Here is an 18,758-nt window from a genome sequence, read left to right as displayed (position 1 = left end):
ACGAGTTATTTTCTTTCTTTCCTCGATCGCTTTCGAAGCAACAGGGGGATGCGGGGTGCACACTTCCCTTCGCCATCTCGCTCCCGACGCCGGTCAGGGCCGAAAGGAACGAACGCACAGTAAAAGAAGGAAAGTGACAGAGAAGCGCGAGGGAGACAGGCTCTAGCGAGGAGGATATCTCCAAAGCCACATTCGGCCGGGTAGGACGAGGATGAGACGTAGGAGGAGAGAACGAGTGAAGATCCGGAGTAGAAGGTGAAAAGGGTAAAGTGATCTCGCCACGTCTCCCCTCGTCCCCATACTGCGCTTCTTCATTTGCTCTCTCTCTCTCTCTCTCATTTGCTTCCCTCCTCTTTTGTTTCCGCGGAGACGAAAGAAAGTACGAGCGCCGCAAAAACGAGCCGCCGCCGTTGCCTCGCCTCTCTATCCGGCGAGCGGACCCTACTACTCTACCCTCTGGCGCTCCCGACCTCTGTCGGCAGCGCCGAACGTTCCGTAGCTCTTCTCTCCTCCACTTCCCCTCGCCCCCACCGCCTCCTTTTCTTTCCGAGCGCCGAGACGCGATTGCGCATGCGCGGAAGATTCAGAGCACGCGCGGGAGCGCGCGCTATACGAACTCTCTCATCCAAGTCTTCTCCTAGGCTCTCTCTCGCCCGCGCCTTTCTCTTCCACCAGCGTCCCCACAATCTCTCGCTCTCTCCTTCATGAGCTCGCTCTATCTTTCCTCCGCCGATCCCAGTGAGTCTTCTCTCCCCTTTGCCCGGGCTCACGGCTAGTCCGCGCCCTCCTCCGTAGTCCTTTTTCTCTCTTTCGCGCCCACCCCTAGCGTTCCGCATCCCCGTGCGGCGCGTAGCCCCTTTCCCCGTCCCCTCCGACTGCTAGCGGCGCTTTCCGAGCGTGTCCCTCGTACACGCTTGTGCGGCGGCGGGCGGCAGAGGCTGCGGCGCCGATGCTTTGGCGCGTGCTCCCCAGCGAGAAGCGAGCGCACAGCCGAGAGGGACAGCCGCCGGCGGTGACGGGCGCCGGCACGGCACGACGCGACTCGCCGGCTGCGGAACGCTACGAGGACGACGACAACGACGCCGCCGGACACGACGTCAAGCCGGCGACCGGTTCATCTCCTCTGCTTTCTGCGCTCGGTGCGCTTTCGGGATGTTCCTCCACTGACGACGAGCAGATGAGAGCCACCTGATATACAACCCGTCCCCGACCGCAAGCCCACCCCCTCCCATCCATCGGCTCTACATTTTTTTTCCACCTTTTGTTATACGTCTATACGTTCACATCCGCCGGTTCTCGCTTTTCTGAATTCCTTCTTTCTTTTCTTAATTTTTTTTTTTGTTACTGCCTCCGAAAGTTCTGCGAGCAGCCTCGGCTGCGTGCACTGATTCCACTGACCGGAAACTGTCTCCTTATCGGACGGTGCCAAGCGCTTTCATTCGCGGTGAAAGCTCGGCGTGTTTCGAGGATTCTTTTGCTGGCTCTATGAAAACTGCGAGGGATGCCGGTCGACGTTGGGTCTGTGGTGCACGATAAGGACGCGAGAAGCTGCGTCAGACGTGCAGCGCGAGTGTTCGTGAGCGCGCGCGTTTGGTGATGCCTTCTGATGCCTGAGACGTATACTTGACTGCACTCGCGGAAGACTGAGAAAAAAATTACAGCGTGGTGTAGTTGCCAAGAACCTTCGTCCCTACGGAGTTTACACGCCTCGTACGAGCCCTCCTTCGAGTAAAGAGACAGCATCTTGCACTGTGTATAGTGCCATTACAAAGAAGAGTTATAAAGAAAGCCATGCCGCAGCAAGTACTCAGACATCGTTGAAGAAATGGAAGTGTTAAACGTTGAAAATTAAACTAAGAGTGCTTATGAGTGCTTGATTAGGTCACGTCGTGCTCGAGTCATTTCGCTAGCGGGACAGTGCTCTATATCTGTGACAACGAGAACCTGGCGCACAGAATATAAAACCACAAGGCGCAAGCTCATTTGAGAAATTTGCCATTGAACTAAACAATATAAAAAAGGTGTAGCTTCGCTGTGCGAAAATTGGCGGTGTCTACGGGTCGGCGAAGCCTGCACAAGAGAACACCTGTGTCTCCGCACCGGTGCGCGAGGCCACTCGGGATTCCCCGCGCCCACGGATGCCTGCCCTTCGTCCGGGGCGCGACGCCAGGAGCGTCGTAGTTGCTTCAACAACTGGCTGCGGGTCGCCCCTCTCTTTGTCGCGATGAGTGAGCCAACAGTCGCGCGCCGAGTGCCGTCGTCCATTCCCAGAAAGACTCGTGACCCGACCGCGGCGGAGGAGCGTTTCGACGCCGTTTCCAACCTCGGCTGCGCCCCCTCTCCACGTTGCACGTCCGCGACCGTCGTCTTAGGCTTCCCCCGCTAAATCCCGGCCCGCCGCGCCGAGGCCGCAGGAGACCATGAATCGCTGTCGCGTCTCACGCGGCTGACGTGTGTTCGCCCGTACAAACCCCCGGCATGATCGCGTGCATCCTTCCTCGCCGTTCTCGCCTAGTGATGCCGTTCTCCCAGCCACCCGCCTCACGGCGACGACGAGCCGACAGCGGCGACTGCCGCATAATGTGGTCGTCGAACTCGTCGAGACCTCTGTTTGCGGCTACCCTGAGTAGGCTGACGCTTGTGTGGATTGCGACGTGCTCCTTGCTGCCAGAGACCGTCGCCCTACCGCCCGTCATCAGAGTCGGTGAGTGGTTTCTGCGAAACTTTCGTCGAACTTCGTTTCTTTTGTTGCCATTTCATTTGCGAATGATTGGGGGGACGGCGGAAGAAGCTGGCCCGAAGAACCTCCCTGTAGCAATGTAATGAGCAGAACGGGGCCTGTAAGCGTTTCCGGTGCAAGATAACTCGGATGGAACGATGCATCCAACCGCAAATAGCTGGTACCAGGTTGGCTACGTGGCGAGGAAACAACATCAGAACAATAATATAATATGAAAGCTGCGAGAGAGGAATAAAAAGTGATATTGAGCATAGTAGTAACAAAGTGGTTTGCATAATATATGGTATACATTCATAGCTTAGCTATTAATTGAGGTTGTGATGGAATGTGAGATAGACAGGTTCAAAACTGTGCTTAGTCAAAGAGATTTTAGGTTTGTTATACTAATAGCAGATGTACGGCCTCGTTTAAGCATTCTAAAGGTATGGCCCACAAAGAAAAGAGAGTGCACCACTGCTGAAGATAAAACTTCATAGCAAGTTCTAAAAGTGCCTCGAACGTCTACAGCCTGTTTCAGAAACCGCTAAATTTGCTAACTACCGTCGGTGATCAGCCACAAATTTTGAAGAAATATTAATAGTCTGACGGGTGCTAGCTAGCGAAAATTAGGACCAGTTATAGCGGGACATGGGCCCTTCGTGTTCAAGCAACGAAGTGCCATGCGCGTGGTTACCGATCTTAGTTGACTTATCAGCCTAGGAAAAAAATGACCAATCGGTGTCAAAACTTTACGTCTATATTATACTGGGCTGTCTGTAGTGCAAGGTGACTGCTGTCAAAGGTGCTTAGCGCTTAAGGGATTTTCAAGGACGCGTGTCCGTTTCTGTATTTACTATTATCGTCCCCTAGTTCGCAACACGTACAAGAAATACGACAAAAGTGTGCTGAACCAGAACCATACAACCGAGATTCTAGATGGCGTGTTCTTAAACAATCCGGTTATCTTAGTCAGTATCAGTGTATAAATTTACTATACTTACCAGCCTTGCTACTCAAACTGCTCTTCAAACTCCTTCATTGACTTTATGAGACGAGAAAGAATTACGACACGGCGAAGCATTGAAGCTTTGGGGAGCTGTTACCTATGCAAACCCTTTACTTCATGTATCGCAAATTCAGCCGTCAAAGTGAATAAAACTTACGGTAACTTTCAACGTAAAAGAGCTCAATTGAAAGGCTTCATCCGAATACTACATCATCATGCTCCGATATTTCCCCGAAGTGCACGGATGCTTAGTACGAAACTTTAGTTGAAAGATGCGACGAGCCTGCGTTTGCGTATGAATCTGTGCACTTCTAGATCGAGATGTCGGTGATGCGAAAATAGCCTTTTTTTCCCAAGAGACCTCCTTGCTCGGAGCCTCCCACCAACCATGCTCTTAAACACAAATGATAGCGCTGGTAGGTCAATGGAATGATTGGACCACAATGTTGTGTCGCAATGCTAGCTGTCTCTTTTCACAAGAGATCTTTTTATTTTTATTCTAAACTGAACTATGCCGCGCCTCTTGCATTAGCGAAGTGCTCTCACAGAAACTTTTCTCATTTCTGTTTTGTTCTTTTTACTTTCAACGTTGTTTTTTTTTGTGCTTGCTGTCTGAACGTGCTTTATATACGGCTTATATACAGCGTTCAAGCATATCTTCTGTTGCGACTGAATACGAAATTCGCCGTATACTAAAAATGGCGCACGATTATTTCTTGCGGGTCTGTATTCTATCGCTGAGAAAAGACTAAATATCTAGTGCGCCACTTAGGATGGAACAGAAAAGCACGGAACCGACTTGTTCAGAGGCTCGCAGGAACCAGTTTCTCTTTTGTGGAAATTCCCTTAGTTGACCTCTATCAATTTCACTTTATCCAGCGTGTACGTCTAAAGCGAAGCACCGAACAGATATTTTGTACGCGGTGATAGTTCTGAAGGTGCACTCGATAAATGAAGATAGCATTTACCGATATGGGTGGTGGACTCGGAACTTCTTATTCATTGTGAGGCACCAACCGATGCTGACACCCTATTTAACTAAGCAAGCTCTATTGCAAAGACTTCTTGCGAACAATTACACGAGAGTTTATTCATAAAGCATATATTTGTGCCATGGTAAGCTTTCCATGTGGCGGTTACTTTCTTCGGTATGAATCGAACATGGTCCAACTTTTTTGATGCAAAGGTGCGCACCTCTACCCCTAATGCATTTGTCGTGTCTGTTGGCAAAAATACCCTCTTTCGTGAGCCGTTCCCGCAAGCTGTGCAATCGTAGGCTAAAATTGATGCGAGAAGTGTGCATATCCTTTCGAATCACACATACAGTGCATGCCAGATAGGTCGTTTCGATCAAGAAAAGCATAAAACACATCTCGCGTCAACATGATGGATGATAAGGTGGTCATCCAATGGGAAGCACAGAATGATTAACAATGGGAATTAACAATGGGAAGCACAGAATGATTGATAACAGCCCCCGCTTGTAACAGAGGGCATGACGTCAATACCCATATAAAATATAAATTAAAATACAGGTTTGTTACGGCACAGTTTGTAACACAAGACGTGAGGTCACTACATTACACACATATATAAAGAGGACCCGTCTAGTAAGACATTGCATTTGTGTTGTGACAGGGCTACGCAAAAGTAATTTATAGTGAGGACTCAGAGAACAGAGAAGACAATGTCAGCAACGTCGTGGTGCTCGTGCCACGGATGAACATTGAGCCTAGGACGCTCAGCGCAAGCGCCGAGCGCAGCAGGACGGTGAATAATGTCGTGAAACCGAAAGCGCGCTCAAGCGACGAAGCTACGGTGCAATCAATCGTTTAAAGAGTGCCAACTATAAATTTAGAAAAGAAATTTCTCGACGCAGAATTCCGATTTAGTTGCTCCGTGTGTGATCGACTGTGGTTCCTCGCTAAGTACATTCCGCTTGTCTCTGGTCAGTTCTTCGTAGGTGCACGAAGTAGCGGCTCAAGTCAAGTCGCAGGCCGTTGAAACGTCTTCGGCTAGTGATTAGGCAAAGTGCATGTGTGAATGTCGCCATGCGAAAAATCTCAAGCCACGTCGCAATGGTTAATTGTTCTAGGTGTCGTTTACAGCTTCACTGTCCAACCATCTTCACAGCGTGGATTGGAGCCCAAGATTTTCAAGCGACGCTTGTATTGGTCACAAGTTTCGGTGGTGATATGGTAAAGCAAAAAAAAAGAAAAACAGTTGCTCCCAGAGCAGAACAGCTATGGGACAGGCGGTTTGATGAGTTGAAAGCTGCGCTGGTGCCGGAGCGTGAGTCATTAGCAAGGATTCGAGCTGCATAGGCGCGCGTTCACGCCACGCGCTCAACAAATCTGAGCCGTTTCACTTCCGCTGGGGAGGGAAAGGGCACGAAAGGGTGTCGCGTGCGCTGCCGCCGGCTTCGTTTCTGTTCAGTTCATTCTCGGAAAACGGATGGGATGGCCACGCTTTGTGCGTTCCCCCGAGGAACTGGCAGCCTTCGACGAGCAGCTACGAGAGCTCGCCCGTGAAAGGGCTCGCCATCGGCGCGCCGATCCAGCCGTTAGAGCTGCCCGAACCCAGGCAATCCGACAGCAACGAGAAGGACGTCCAGAGCTGAGGGAGCGGGAGGCCGAAGCAATCCGGCACCGTTCCGTGTGGGTTACGTAACCATGACGAAGGTCAGGCGCACGCAGGACTACTTTCGCTTACCCCCCATTTTCCGGTAGAGCAAGGGTTGATCATCTTTACCCCTGCGCTTTCATAAAAGAAAAACGACAGTATGTCTTTTATAAACGTCGGCATAGCAAGTGTTATCAATACAAACCTTTTTATTTTTTATACTAACAGAAGACCTGCGATGGAAGAGCGCGCAAAGGCACATATCCCGGGCGAGCTTCGCCTTCTATGTTTCCCCGTTGCTCTTTTTAAGTACGTTGTGACAGCTAACTACGGCACGCGGGTGATTTATCTGGCGATCGAGCATGAAGCCAGCCGATCGAACTCTCACGTCTGCAGATGCCGCGAAGAAAGCCATAGTGGACGTTTGCCAGCGCCAAACTCACGAAGGCACTGCTGACCGCATGGCAGAAGCTGCCAACCAGGAAAGCAAACAGAACGGAAACCTATCGAAGCAACCAAATTCCAGTGCAAACACCAAACACACAGTTTCCTCTGAAGAAAAACAAAACGCACATATAGTCGGGGGAAAAAAAACGAAAAGGTGAGCCAACTTAGGCAGCCGATGTTATTCCACAAGCAGGAGAACACACACTCGCACCCTGATACGCAAACCCCGGGTAGGGAAGGGGGGGGGGGGGGAGGCTAAGGCTGGCGCACAACACAAACACGTGCGTATACATAAACGCACAAACCCACGCACTTACGCAGCACTTCTACGCCTCCCCCGCACACACACGAACACACAAACGCGACACACACAATAAACGCAGCGCAGCTAATTTCCGAAGGCGTGAGGAAGAATCAGCACGAGATGGGAGAGTGAAGCTGCAACAGCAGCAGCACCGCCAATGCCCCGTCTCAAAGTACTTGCCATTCGTTCACTTCTCATCATTTTCCTTAGGCGCAGCGGGTTCCAGGATAACAGCCCACGCAGTAGCGCCGGGCGATTTGAGCGCTACGCCGGGTGTGCAGGAAAAGTGGCGCGGCCCACACTTTGTGCTTGTGCGGGGTGGCGTTTTATTTAGCATTGAACGACTGGAATAGATAAAGATGGCAAAAGAAACAAAAAAAAGGCAAGAAAGGCCTACGTTTCGCCAAGCTCGTCAAAGCAGAACATTAACGCCACGCGCTGCTTCAACACGAGAGCCCCTTCGCCCTCACTCCAATGGAAGCGGTTGCTTCTTTGCGCGCATCGAGGCAATTTATTACGCTTTCACCCGCAGCTGTCACAGTCGCACCAAAGGCGAAATTGAATCCGCGTCGTCGACCTGGCGTGAACTGTGCTTGTTGCTGCATAGCAATGAGCGTTGCCCTTTTCGATGCCAGAGGGATCCCACAGGTGCGGCAGGTATCGCTGAATCGCCGCAACGAGGTTGATGTTTCGGGGTCACGCGTTGGAAAATATTGCGTGCTTCGCGATAGAGTTTGAAAATCACTGTGCCCTTTTTCTTACTGTTTTTCTTGTTTCCTCGGGAACTTTATCGCGAGCCACAGTAAAGCGTAACGCGGAGCTCGTTGGCCACATCTGGCCCTTGCGCCAATAAACTCCAATAACCATCAATAATCCATAGCGAAGGGTGCCTTTTATATACAATTAAGAAATTATTGCGCGCAAAACTTGAAATGCACCTACGCTACGTTAGGTAGTAACATTGAAAGCGACACGTGCGATAACCGCGAGAATTCCCTCGAGTTTATGGCGATGAGTTTTATTTGTAAGTTAGCGCAAGGAATGGCTTTCTTGGGATATTAAGCACTGGATACTCACCGAAGCCCAACTCGGGGCCAATGTTCCAGGTGACTAGACCCGTTGGATAAAAGACAAATACGCAAATAAGTTGCTGCAGTTCGTGCTACAGACGAGGATGCAAGTCTTTTTTTATATATATGATGTCGTCTTTCTTTTTGTTATTTGTACTACATATCCCTTACGGCAAGCCCTGCCCCCCCCCCCCCCCCCCTGTTCTGAATAAAGTCTTTTGTGTAGCCTTCGAGAACTAGCTCACCAAAATAGTTCTAGTCGCGCACACGTCGTTAACGGCATTAAGCACTGCCGGTACATCTCCCTTTACATGTTTAGCTATGAATAACCAGCCGAGTTTTATCTAAGAGCCTGCTTTCCAAAGTATAAGGACTGCTTGGGCAGGGCCTGTAACCACGTATCTGTTACGTGTTTTCTACGTGATGTTTATGGAAAACGCGGTTATTGTAACTTTTTGAGGGGTCTTACTTGGTCATTCCGAGAATTTTCTTTCTCTCTTCGCAGCTCGACTTCCTGCGTGGGTTTCCGTTTTCGCTCGTGTGGCTTTTTATGAGATCAAAGAAGAGTTCGTTCTTTTTCTATCATTTCTTAAGTTTAAACCCGCAAGCTCCATGGGCTTTACAGAGATGATTATTATCACTAAAATTATTAAAAATTAGTGTTGATATAAAAGCTACAACCAGGGATAAGATGCCTCAGAAGGGCTGGCGCACGTTTCAATAGGCGGGCACAGGGATTAATAATTAAAAAGACACATTAGTACTACACGTGGCAATAGTGACAAGGAAGCGATAATTACTTCTCAAGTACAAACGGGCGCAAATCCTAATTATTTGATACGAAATCAGACTTCCTGTAGTTTGTTATAGCTTTTTAACAATTTCTAAGCAAGGACAAAACTTGTTAATGTTCCAGCGAATGACGCAATGGTGAAGAGGGCCAGCCGGCTGGGTTATTGGATGGGTGAAATCAGCTGATGTTCTAACTATTTGGTTCAAAATATTAGTGCAGCAGGTTCATAAAGGACAAGCCGTTTAAATTTAAAATCAAAATGAGGTTACACGCAAAGAGAGAAAAATAAATACAGCCTTATTCTGCAGGATCACAGGAGCACTTAATTCCTGGGTAACTATAGCCAACAGTTATGAACCGATTACTTGTGCGGATTGCTTTCTTCATTGCAACATGAAGGTCAGTACAAAAACTGTTGCCTGCCAAACGGGATGTAAAGCTAAATTAAGAGCAATTATGTGCATGAAAGAAAGAGAGAGAGAAAATGATAAATGAAAGGTAGGAAAAGCACATGTTCAAATATATGTGAAGTCAAGCTTTAGTGAATCGGTCATTTAAATGCTGTGCAACTAATCGTAGTAGCTGCAATGTTGTTTACTGTCATCCTATGCAACATTTTATGTCTTGTGATGATTATGTTAATGCACCACAAAGCACAAAACTTAATTATCACGCAATTTTTATGTTTATTCACTACACCATTCACAAGCTACGTCGAATTGCAAACGCCAGTCCTGGAATGGGGGACTCACCTTACACATTCTCCCGCCCTAATATTTATTGAATTCAATCCATCCATCCATCGAAATCAGGCGGACGGACTGTGTGATATACCTGTGCGTCTACGTAGCGATTTAACGAGGACGAAGGCAATGTATGAAGCTTGTCGAGGGAAGAATGGCGATGACAGTTCAATACAGCGGGAAATGCGATACATATGGATGTAAATTTACGAATCCTATGCATCTTCTATTACAGTGTCACATGGGCATTCTAGAGAAATGCTCAAATATAGGCCTTTACCTGCACATCCGTTGCGGCACAAGTACCATGGCACAAAAATGGCGCACGTAACTTTAAAAAGAAAGAGAACATGGAAAAAAAATCATTGAATATCATGCGCTATCTCATTAAGAGGTCAGTGTGCTTTAGAGATCCGTATTAGCCGACAATATATGCGCACGTTTAATGTCGTGGTGTATTGTATTAGTGAGAAGCACTCGCACATGTTTATTGGTCAGAATTTCGCGGCATATGTGGCAGAACGCGACAATAGTAAAATTTCGCAGAAATTTCAGGAATAGGTTTGCAGTTTTGTTCGTCCAGACCAAACTTAGGCTACATATCTTCAGAGAAAAGTTATTGCGCAGTTATGGGAATGCGATTCCAATCAGATGCAAGTGCAATCTGTAAGTGAGGGAATAGTAACGTGAATATATCGCTCTAGCGTGCAGCACAGACAACTTTAGCCACAAGCTACTTACACAACGAAGCAGAATGGACTCTCAACTTGTTTCATAATTGCCGCTCTTACCTATCCATTGAAAGACGTTGAAACTCGCCGGTTTTTCCGCCGATGATGTTAATCCTACAAGACGAAGCAGAAACACTTTAATGGCTACCCATTTCCAAAAAGAGGGACACATCACATTGGCTCGCTTGAATCAGACCGTCTCCGAAGTAGAGGGAAACACAACAGCTTACCACGCGAAGGCAGCACGCAACACCTGTGCGATAAAGCCGAGTAGCTTCTGAGATGGTTACATCATCGCTGCTCTCATCTTCCCAATACCCTTTAGTTTGTTCCTCGGCGCCTCATCGCCTGCAGCAAACAAGCGACTTATGTAAGGCAATCCAGAAGTGAACTTCGCAAAATATAACTGCTGCAACATGTAGATACATTTTCAGAGCACTTATAAAATTGAACACGCGTAAGAGCATGAAGTAACTTAGCGACGTAAGTTCTTTAGAGAAATTGTGTGAAGAAAAAAGCGCCGCAAGGGCAGCAATAACACGGAGAGAGCCCGCAAACACTTACATCATTGCCAAATGTGGCGGAGAGATAGGAAATCTCTAGTAGAAGTCATTGTTCTCAATATTAATACCTGCTCACGGAAGTGAACATCCTCACGATTACCGGCACCACGCAGTAATATAGACGGCAGTGCGGACTCTGCCATCTTGCAATGCATTCGGCACGGCCATCTGATGACTCAGCGATAAAAAGCACCTGGTATTCAACCGTGCTCTTTGCCTTTGCTTTCACTCAGCTCCTCTCTTCCTCGTGGCTTTCAAACGCACTCTCTTCCCTTTCTCTCTTGCCTAGCTGTTGGCGCCAAATTAGCGCGCGGCGTTGCGGTCAAACAGCGGACACACAGGCGTTTGGCGTCCTGTGTGTGAGTACAAACACACAGGACACCGAGCGCGAACCATCAACTGTTCGTTTTTCAGAAAAACGAGAATATATATGTGCAGCCTACCCTCATGACGGCCCCTCATGGTGCGTGTGTCAGCGCACCATTCATAACTTTAAGTAATTAAGAGATTGCACTAATCAGTGACCATAGGCAGAGAATACAGGAAAGTGCGTACAGTTAAAAACGTTTTACATCAGATATTCCCTGTGTTTCATACCGAAAGTCCCCACATATGAGGCAACTGTCTTCAGCTTTTTATTTCAGTTTAATATTTAGAGATGGAGCTTTAGTAAAATCAAAAATACCGACGTACAAAGTGAGTTTGTTTAACAACCACTCCCATGACAATGCCACTGATTCTGGTCGATTTCATCGCAATAAAAACCAACGACATATCCTGCGCACTTCGGCAGGTGACAAGCAGCAGTCGTTGGCACGTGCACGCACAGAGCGCACCGGTCGGCAAACAGGGGAAACACGCGCAGAGTTCTGCAACCGAATTGGTCGACGAACACAAAGCCCACTTTGTATTGCCGCGCGCCTTGCTGCGCATCCTTCTGTGCATAGGCCGCTGCAGGCGATGTCGCTCTGGGTCTTAGTAACAAGTCACCACGCTATCTTTCATTTCCCCAACAAGACGATGAGCAACACGAGAACATAGTGAAAGCAGAAGCCAACGTTTCGACAAGTGGATTTATCTTCTTCAAGGCCTTGAAGAAGATAAGTTTACTTGTGGAAACGTTGGCCCCTGCTTTCACCATGTTCTCGTTTTGCTCATCGTCTTGAATTTCCACCTCTCGCCTTCCCCGTGTTTTCCCTGGATTTCCCCAACAAAGCATCTAGCTTGCCGAGACACTGGTTGGAATGCCTTATCAGACGAGTCGCCGCTCCTGTCTATGTTACTCCGTGACGCAGGACATCAGTTTCTCTCACACGAATGCATCGAATAAAGAGTTAAAAAAAATGGATACTTTGGTATACACTGGGATAGCGTTATGCGTAGAACACGAATGTCTGTGGCAACTTCAAAGAGCTTGACGACGCTCGTCAGTCAATACGGCAACCGCTTAGATAATGCCAACAGGCTCGTGACCATCTGGATCGTTTACTCGTTTACCTCTGGATCAATCGTTAGTTGAGCACGAATCAATCATTTCTTTTTTTTCGGTGTCATATCGCCAGGGAACCGTAAGAACGCCGACTGTGTAATTCAGTGTTACCCAACCGTTGGCGAAAACGGGTTGACGTTCAATATTCGACGCACCGAGTAATTAGGGATCGAGGTTGCGCATCTCCAGCCAGGACGCTTCGTTGACGCGATTAGCTGCGCCCCGGTGGGCAGCCAGGATCCCCGCGCCAACGACAACGTAAGTTCACGCGCCGAAATAGGCAATCTAGCCTCCCCCAGGGCAGAGCGAGGTGCCACTGAAGGCCCTGTGTTGTAGGCTTTATGGAGGCGACGGCGAGATTTAGAGCGAGACGCTGCAGCCTAAGAAATACAGGTTGCCGGCTCAGGCTGGAATGTGAGGACGGTGTGACGGGCTTTTGAAGCCAACACGAACGTTTATTTGTACCTCTATTAGCCGTACGTGGACGATAAGAAGCAGAGGAAAGAAAGAAAGAAAGAAAGAAAGAAAGAAAGAAAGAAAGAAAGAAAGAAAGAAAGCAGGATGAAAACGAATGGGATTAGAGCTTTACAAAGTGCAGCGCGTAATATGAGGCTATATTAAGGATAAAAAAAAGCGCAGTACTACACGTTACTGTTCTATCTTTCTAAGTGCTGAAACAGTCCCCATGTCTCAGTAACAGCCTGTAAACGAGCTTGTTTGTCGGCTTGTAGGTTGTGCACGTTAATAAAATAATGCGGCGCAATAATTACAAACATAAAACAAGCAGTCTTTGTTTTGTTTCTCTTTCTTTCTTTCTTTCTTTCTTTCTTTCTTTCTTTCTTTCTTTCTTTCTTTCTTTCTTTCTTTCTTTTAAAGCGAAGCTCTCGTTGCCTACCATATCATGGTATCGCCTGGGTCGGTGGGTTGGTCATCGGCCACTGTTCGGGTTTTCCCCAAGTAGATCCACCTCATTCTTAGAAAAAAAAAGAATGAAAATAAAATAAAGAAAAGAAGCGCGTCCGGCGGCCCGCCGACGCAACAACCCGTAAATCTGACCATCAGTCCACGAATGCACTTTTTTTCTTAATGTATTAGCATTAGGAGTGCAAACACACACACAAAAAAAGTGTATATGTGTGAAGTGTGGGAAGCCAGTCACGTGGTACAGGTATGTGTATCAGGAGGCGGTAAGATACCAATGGACCCGTTGCTTTTTGAAAAAAAAAAATTGATGGCACAATGGAGGCGTTATCGTAAACGAAAAGATTCTTATTTCAAAAAAGATTTTTTTTTTTTTTTGCCAGCCGTTTCGAGATTGTACTCCCTTCATTAGGGCAGTTTCGTGCGCCAGAGCACATGCGAGTGCCCGTTTCCTTTATCCTTTAGGCAAATGACGCAGTAATGCAATGGGCAAGTTTATAGCATTTCATCAACCGCCTCACGAATGCTTCGTTTCACATAGATTCGAACATAGGCGTTGGATCTGCATAATTCTTTCTTTTTTCTTTTGCTATAGGGCAAAATGTGCGTTGTAATCTATGCGTTGTATCTACGTGTAAGCAATCTATGATAATAAAAGTGTGATGTATAACAATAATTTATGTTTTTTGAGGATAATACACTTCCCAGAGGGCTGCTAAAGTTTGATGTCTCATGTATGTTGTTAATAGAATGCATGAACCGGTTACAGTGTTTGTTTGATAAATTTTCGTAAGGCGAATGCAGATAATGAAATCTATGATAATAACTTTAAACTTTAAGGTTAGTGCATTCTAGAAGCCACAAAGAAGATAACATTATTATACTTCAGTATAACAAGCGCAGTGTAGTTAAAATTCGCACCGTTCAATAAAGAGGGAGGCCATTTAAGAAAATAATTAGAATATCTGGGTTCGTTATATATCATTTCACCTGCTTAAGCTACCATGGAGTTGGTATTAAATTATGTGCTGAATGTTTTTGCTATTATTTTGCGTTTTTTGTTCAATTCTTATATCGTAGCGGAGAAAGCGATCGTGGTGAGCCACTGAAGGTGGTAGCGTGGTTCCCGCGATGATGAAAAGTTCATAATGGATCTCGCAGACCAGTATGACCTCTCTGTTTTTTCTACCTCGGACGCAACGAATGTACTTGCTTGCGAGTCGAACGGGATGTTCCATCGATCACTTATCGTCGCTTGGGCAAGCTGTCTTTTTCTTGTACAGGTCTGCAAAAAAAGAAACACGCTTTACAGGCAAAAACGCGATTAAAATTTTCTTTTTCTGTAAGTTGTCAGGATTGGGGGCTCAGTCCCATAGCTCGTGATCCCTTGTCAAGATTGGAGTCCGGCATGAATTAGAAGGTAGCTGGCCCATGCCGTCGTCCAACTTATCCACGCTGAGGACTTTGATGAAGGGAAGGACTGCTTCTCATCGAGAACGAGGAATAAGGGTTTATTTACAGTATTTACATGCAGTTCATCATCAGTCTAGCATGACTTCGAGAGAAAGTGTCAGTCTAACAAGACTGCTTAAGAAAGTGTGTCGAGCATCCGCACAACAGCGGTTTATAAACACTCGGTCCCCCTCCCCCCCCTCCTTGATTCCAAGGGGACGGAAACGTTCGTCCAGTCATTGTAAACACGTCGCCTCTCTCCGGGACGGCTTACACACACACACGCACCCACACACACACAGGTTCACGGTCCGGTCCGGAACCGACGTCACACGGACTTCGTAGAACTCGGAGCTGACCCTCGCAGCGCGACCGGGTAGCCATTGTCCTGCGTCTTGGTCGGCGCGTGGGAAGGCGTCCCCGACGACGTTCCCGCGGCAACTCCCCCGCTCGCAGCCGACCCGGTTGGCGGCGTCGTGTTGCGGCACAAAGCCTGCTTCGTCGAACTCATTCAGTCACAACGGCGACGAGGCTAGAGCGTAACGGTGGCGTTCCTTGAAAGTTGACGCCCCCGTCGTCGCAACTGGCTGGCAACACTTGCACCTCAGCTGGGCCGTTCTTAACAAGGTGTAGTAACAAGACTGCCCGCGTATTAACGCGACAGCATTAAAGGCCCCGTATCGCAAAAAATCCGGCATCCGGTGTACCGTGTGCCGCGTGCGGCGTCGGATATCACAGTTCCAGAAAAGAAATATTTAACCAATTTTCGAATTACGCGTACCCCACTCCTCTTCTACCACGAAAGTTGCTCACACCTTGTCTTTCATTCTTTCCAAAGTTATTCCTCGGAATTTTGAGAACGGCAGCCCACAAACCAATTTAATGAAAAAATAAACACCGCCAGCGCATATCTATTATATTAGTTCTTCTCGGACTGAAATATTATACGCGAGAAACAATGATAAGAGATCAACCCACGCCAGAGGCTGCGTTTCTGCCAGAAAGCTTCCCTTCGTGTAAAGCGTTCGCCGCCAGAGTTTCCCGGTAAACGTTACGGTTGCATAAGCTGCAGTTGCCGATGAGAAGCAATCAGGGGTCTTTGAATGCTATCGCGTTTCACTCTTAAGAGGAAGCTTTAGCTCGGGTGCTCCTATCTAAATACATGTAAAAGGAGAATTCGTTTTTCTCGGCAACCACTGTACCAAATTTGACGGGGTTTGACGCGTTTAAAAGAAAAACTTAAAATCCAGTGACTGTTGGTTTCGAATTTTCGATTTAGGATGTCAATTTTTTATGAAAAATTGGCAAAAATCGCAAATTTTCAGAAAACGAAACTATCAAGTTTACAACTCCGTAAATCAGCAAGTAAAAAGGATATCGCAATTCTGTGAATTGTATCTGATAGCACATCTAAAGCGGACAAATTTGACATCTTACACATGAATCTCAAAAAATTAATAATATATAATTACAACTTTTGCAGAACCCTCGTAAACAACGTAACAAATTCACGTAAGATGCAAAATGACATACCAAATTTGTCCGCTTTGAATGATCTAACGGATGCCGTTTACAGAACCGCAATATCTGTTTTTGATGCAGAGCTATAAATTTGTAAACTTTGTGCTTCTATTTTTTTCAATCTTCTGAATTTTTGAAAATCTTTTGAACAAAATTCAAGCCCTAAATCGAAATTCCGCTTCCAACAGTCACTAGAATTTAACTTTCTCTCTCAATTGCAACAAATTTCATTGAAATGGGTCCAGGGGTTATCTAAGAAAAACGTTTTTGCGTTTTTACATGTATTTGAATAGGCCGCGTCGGAGTTGGGCCCGAGCTAAAGCTTCCTCTTAAAGGCGAAGCTTAAGCGTCCTCCAAATTATTTTCTGCACACATTGCAAGGAAAACTATAATTTTATGTTTTAGCAAATGATTTACATATTCGCTAGCAAATTTTGGGTCTCTTGTAAACTATTGTAACAAACGTGTAGATGTACGTACATCCTCGCGCAGTCGGGGGACAGTGACAAGCATGATGATAATATCTGTCAGGAATAACTTACGATCATAACTTTTGCTTTTGGCAAAAATTGTGGTTCAATAAATATCCGCATGTCATAATCACGCAATAACTGTGCCTACGAAAGCAAGCATTTACGTTTTGCTTCATATTAAGTGCAACAGCCTCGTTATGGGTCGGCTCTGTTCACATACACAGAAGCCACACAACAAAGCACAACTTAGAGGACAACGTATTAAAAGAGCAGGATTACGGTCGATGGTATACATCAGTGTGGTGACCCGCTTTTTAAAGCGAAGCTGTCTACGGCTAAGATCTGGCGGATAACGTCTGCGCGTAGAATTTTCCATGCGTGGGCCGATCCCGAAGATTGTGCTACAGCGGGCCGACCCGCAGCGGAGGTGAAGCAGGCATTCAGCACTCCCCATACGTGGGCCGATCAAGAATATTGTGCGATGCGGAGCCGACTCGCGGCGGAGGTGCAGTTCGTCATTAAGGGGCCCGCATACACAGTTTCACTGGTCATCCTTCTTCCCAGAGTCGGGAGGGGGGGGGGGGGGCACTGAGCTTTTCAACTGCATTTTTCGCATCGTTCCTGAATGTTCACGCTCTCCGGTGGTACATGATGTCGGTGTATTTAGACGGTATTTCGTTCTGGAAAAAAATTTAAGACGAAGAGGGCTAAAAACGCACTATTACGAATAACTGCGACCATTACGAATAACTTGTCTTGCGTAAATAACCTGCAGACTTTCAGCGAAACACAGCAGCGGCAAACCTGAGAAATACCTTTTTCAGTGCTGTCGAGTAATGTACCATGCTATCTCTATCGACTGGCTCAATAATAACCGCAGCTGTGCTGCATAGTGCTAGGTCCAATTTCGGGCCCAAGAGGACATAGTTCGAAGTTGTGGAAATGCGAGAAAGGGCCGTGTACCTAAATTTAGTACACGTTGAAGTCTGCAAGACTCTGTATGTTTAATATGAAGGCGGCCCTTTAGTGCAACGTCTCTTATTGCCCTGTGGAATGCCGGGACATTAAAACCAATTCATTAACCTGTAAATTGCATTAGGCAGTAATCTATCTATCTATCTATCTATCTATCTATCTATCTATCTATCTATCTATCTATCTATCTATCTATCTATCTATCTATCTATCTATCTATCTATCTATCTATCTATCTATCTATCTATCTATCTATCTATCTATCTATCTATCTATCTATCTATCTATCTATCTATCTATCTATCTATCTATCTATCTATCTATCTATCTATCTATCTATCTATCTATCTATCTATCTATCTATCTATCTATCTATCTATCTATCTATCTATCTATCTATCTATCTATCTATCTATCTATCTATCTATCTATCTATCTATCTATCTATCTATCTATCTATCTATCTATCTATCTATCTATCTATCTATCTATCTATCTATCTATCTATCTATCTATCTATCTATCTATCTATCTATCTATCTATCTATCTATCTATCTATCTATCTATCTATCTATCTATCTATCTATCTATCTATCTATCTATCTATCTATCTATCTATCCCTGTCCGTCTGTAAAAAGTAAATAAATAAAGAAATAAATGAATGTCATCTGTACATAAATGGCACGCGATTTTTTCTAGCGCCCACTCTTAACAGACTTCACTACTAGCAGCTCGGTTCCTCCATCACATCAGCGCTTGTGTGTTCTAGTAACGTCTTCCTCGGCCCTCCATGGCCCCTCACGTGAAGCCGCGAGCCTATATCGCCACGTTCTTCGGTTTTTTTATACATAACCACCGCATCTACGTTATCATTTTATCGTGTCCCACTTGGGGCTTCCACGATCTCACTTTCCCTCTATCTCATCG

The 18,758-nt window shown here is 46.4% G+C and overlaps 1 protein-coding gene across 1 annotated transcript in view; it reads left to right on the top strand.

Moving 5' to 3' along the window:
* Positions 1–871: 871 nt before the first annotated feature.
* LOC126521932 (glutamate receptor ionotropic, kainate 2-like) overlaps positions 872–18,758 on the top strand; it is a 401,025-nt gene continuing 383,138 nt past the window's right edge. The window contains exon 1 of the mRNA XM_050170677.3: positions 872–2,704. Within this exon, the coding sequence (XP_050026634.2) occupies positions 2,479–2,704 (226 nt within the window). The 5' untranslated portion in view covers positions 872–2,478. The remainder of the gene's footprint in view (positions 2,705–18,758) is intronic.

The sequence above is a fragment of the Dermacentor andersoni genome, chromosome 6, assembly GCF_023375885.2.
Source record: "Dermacentor andersoni chromosome 6, qqDerAnde1_hic_scaffold, whole genome shotgun sequence".
NCBI classification, from domain to species: domain Eukaryota; kingdom Metazoa; phylum Arthropoda; class Arachnida; order Ixodida; family Ixodidae; genus Dermacentor; species Dermacentor andersoni.
This window is presented reverse-complemented; position numbering and strand designations above follow the sequence as displayed.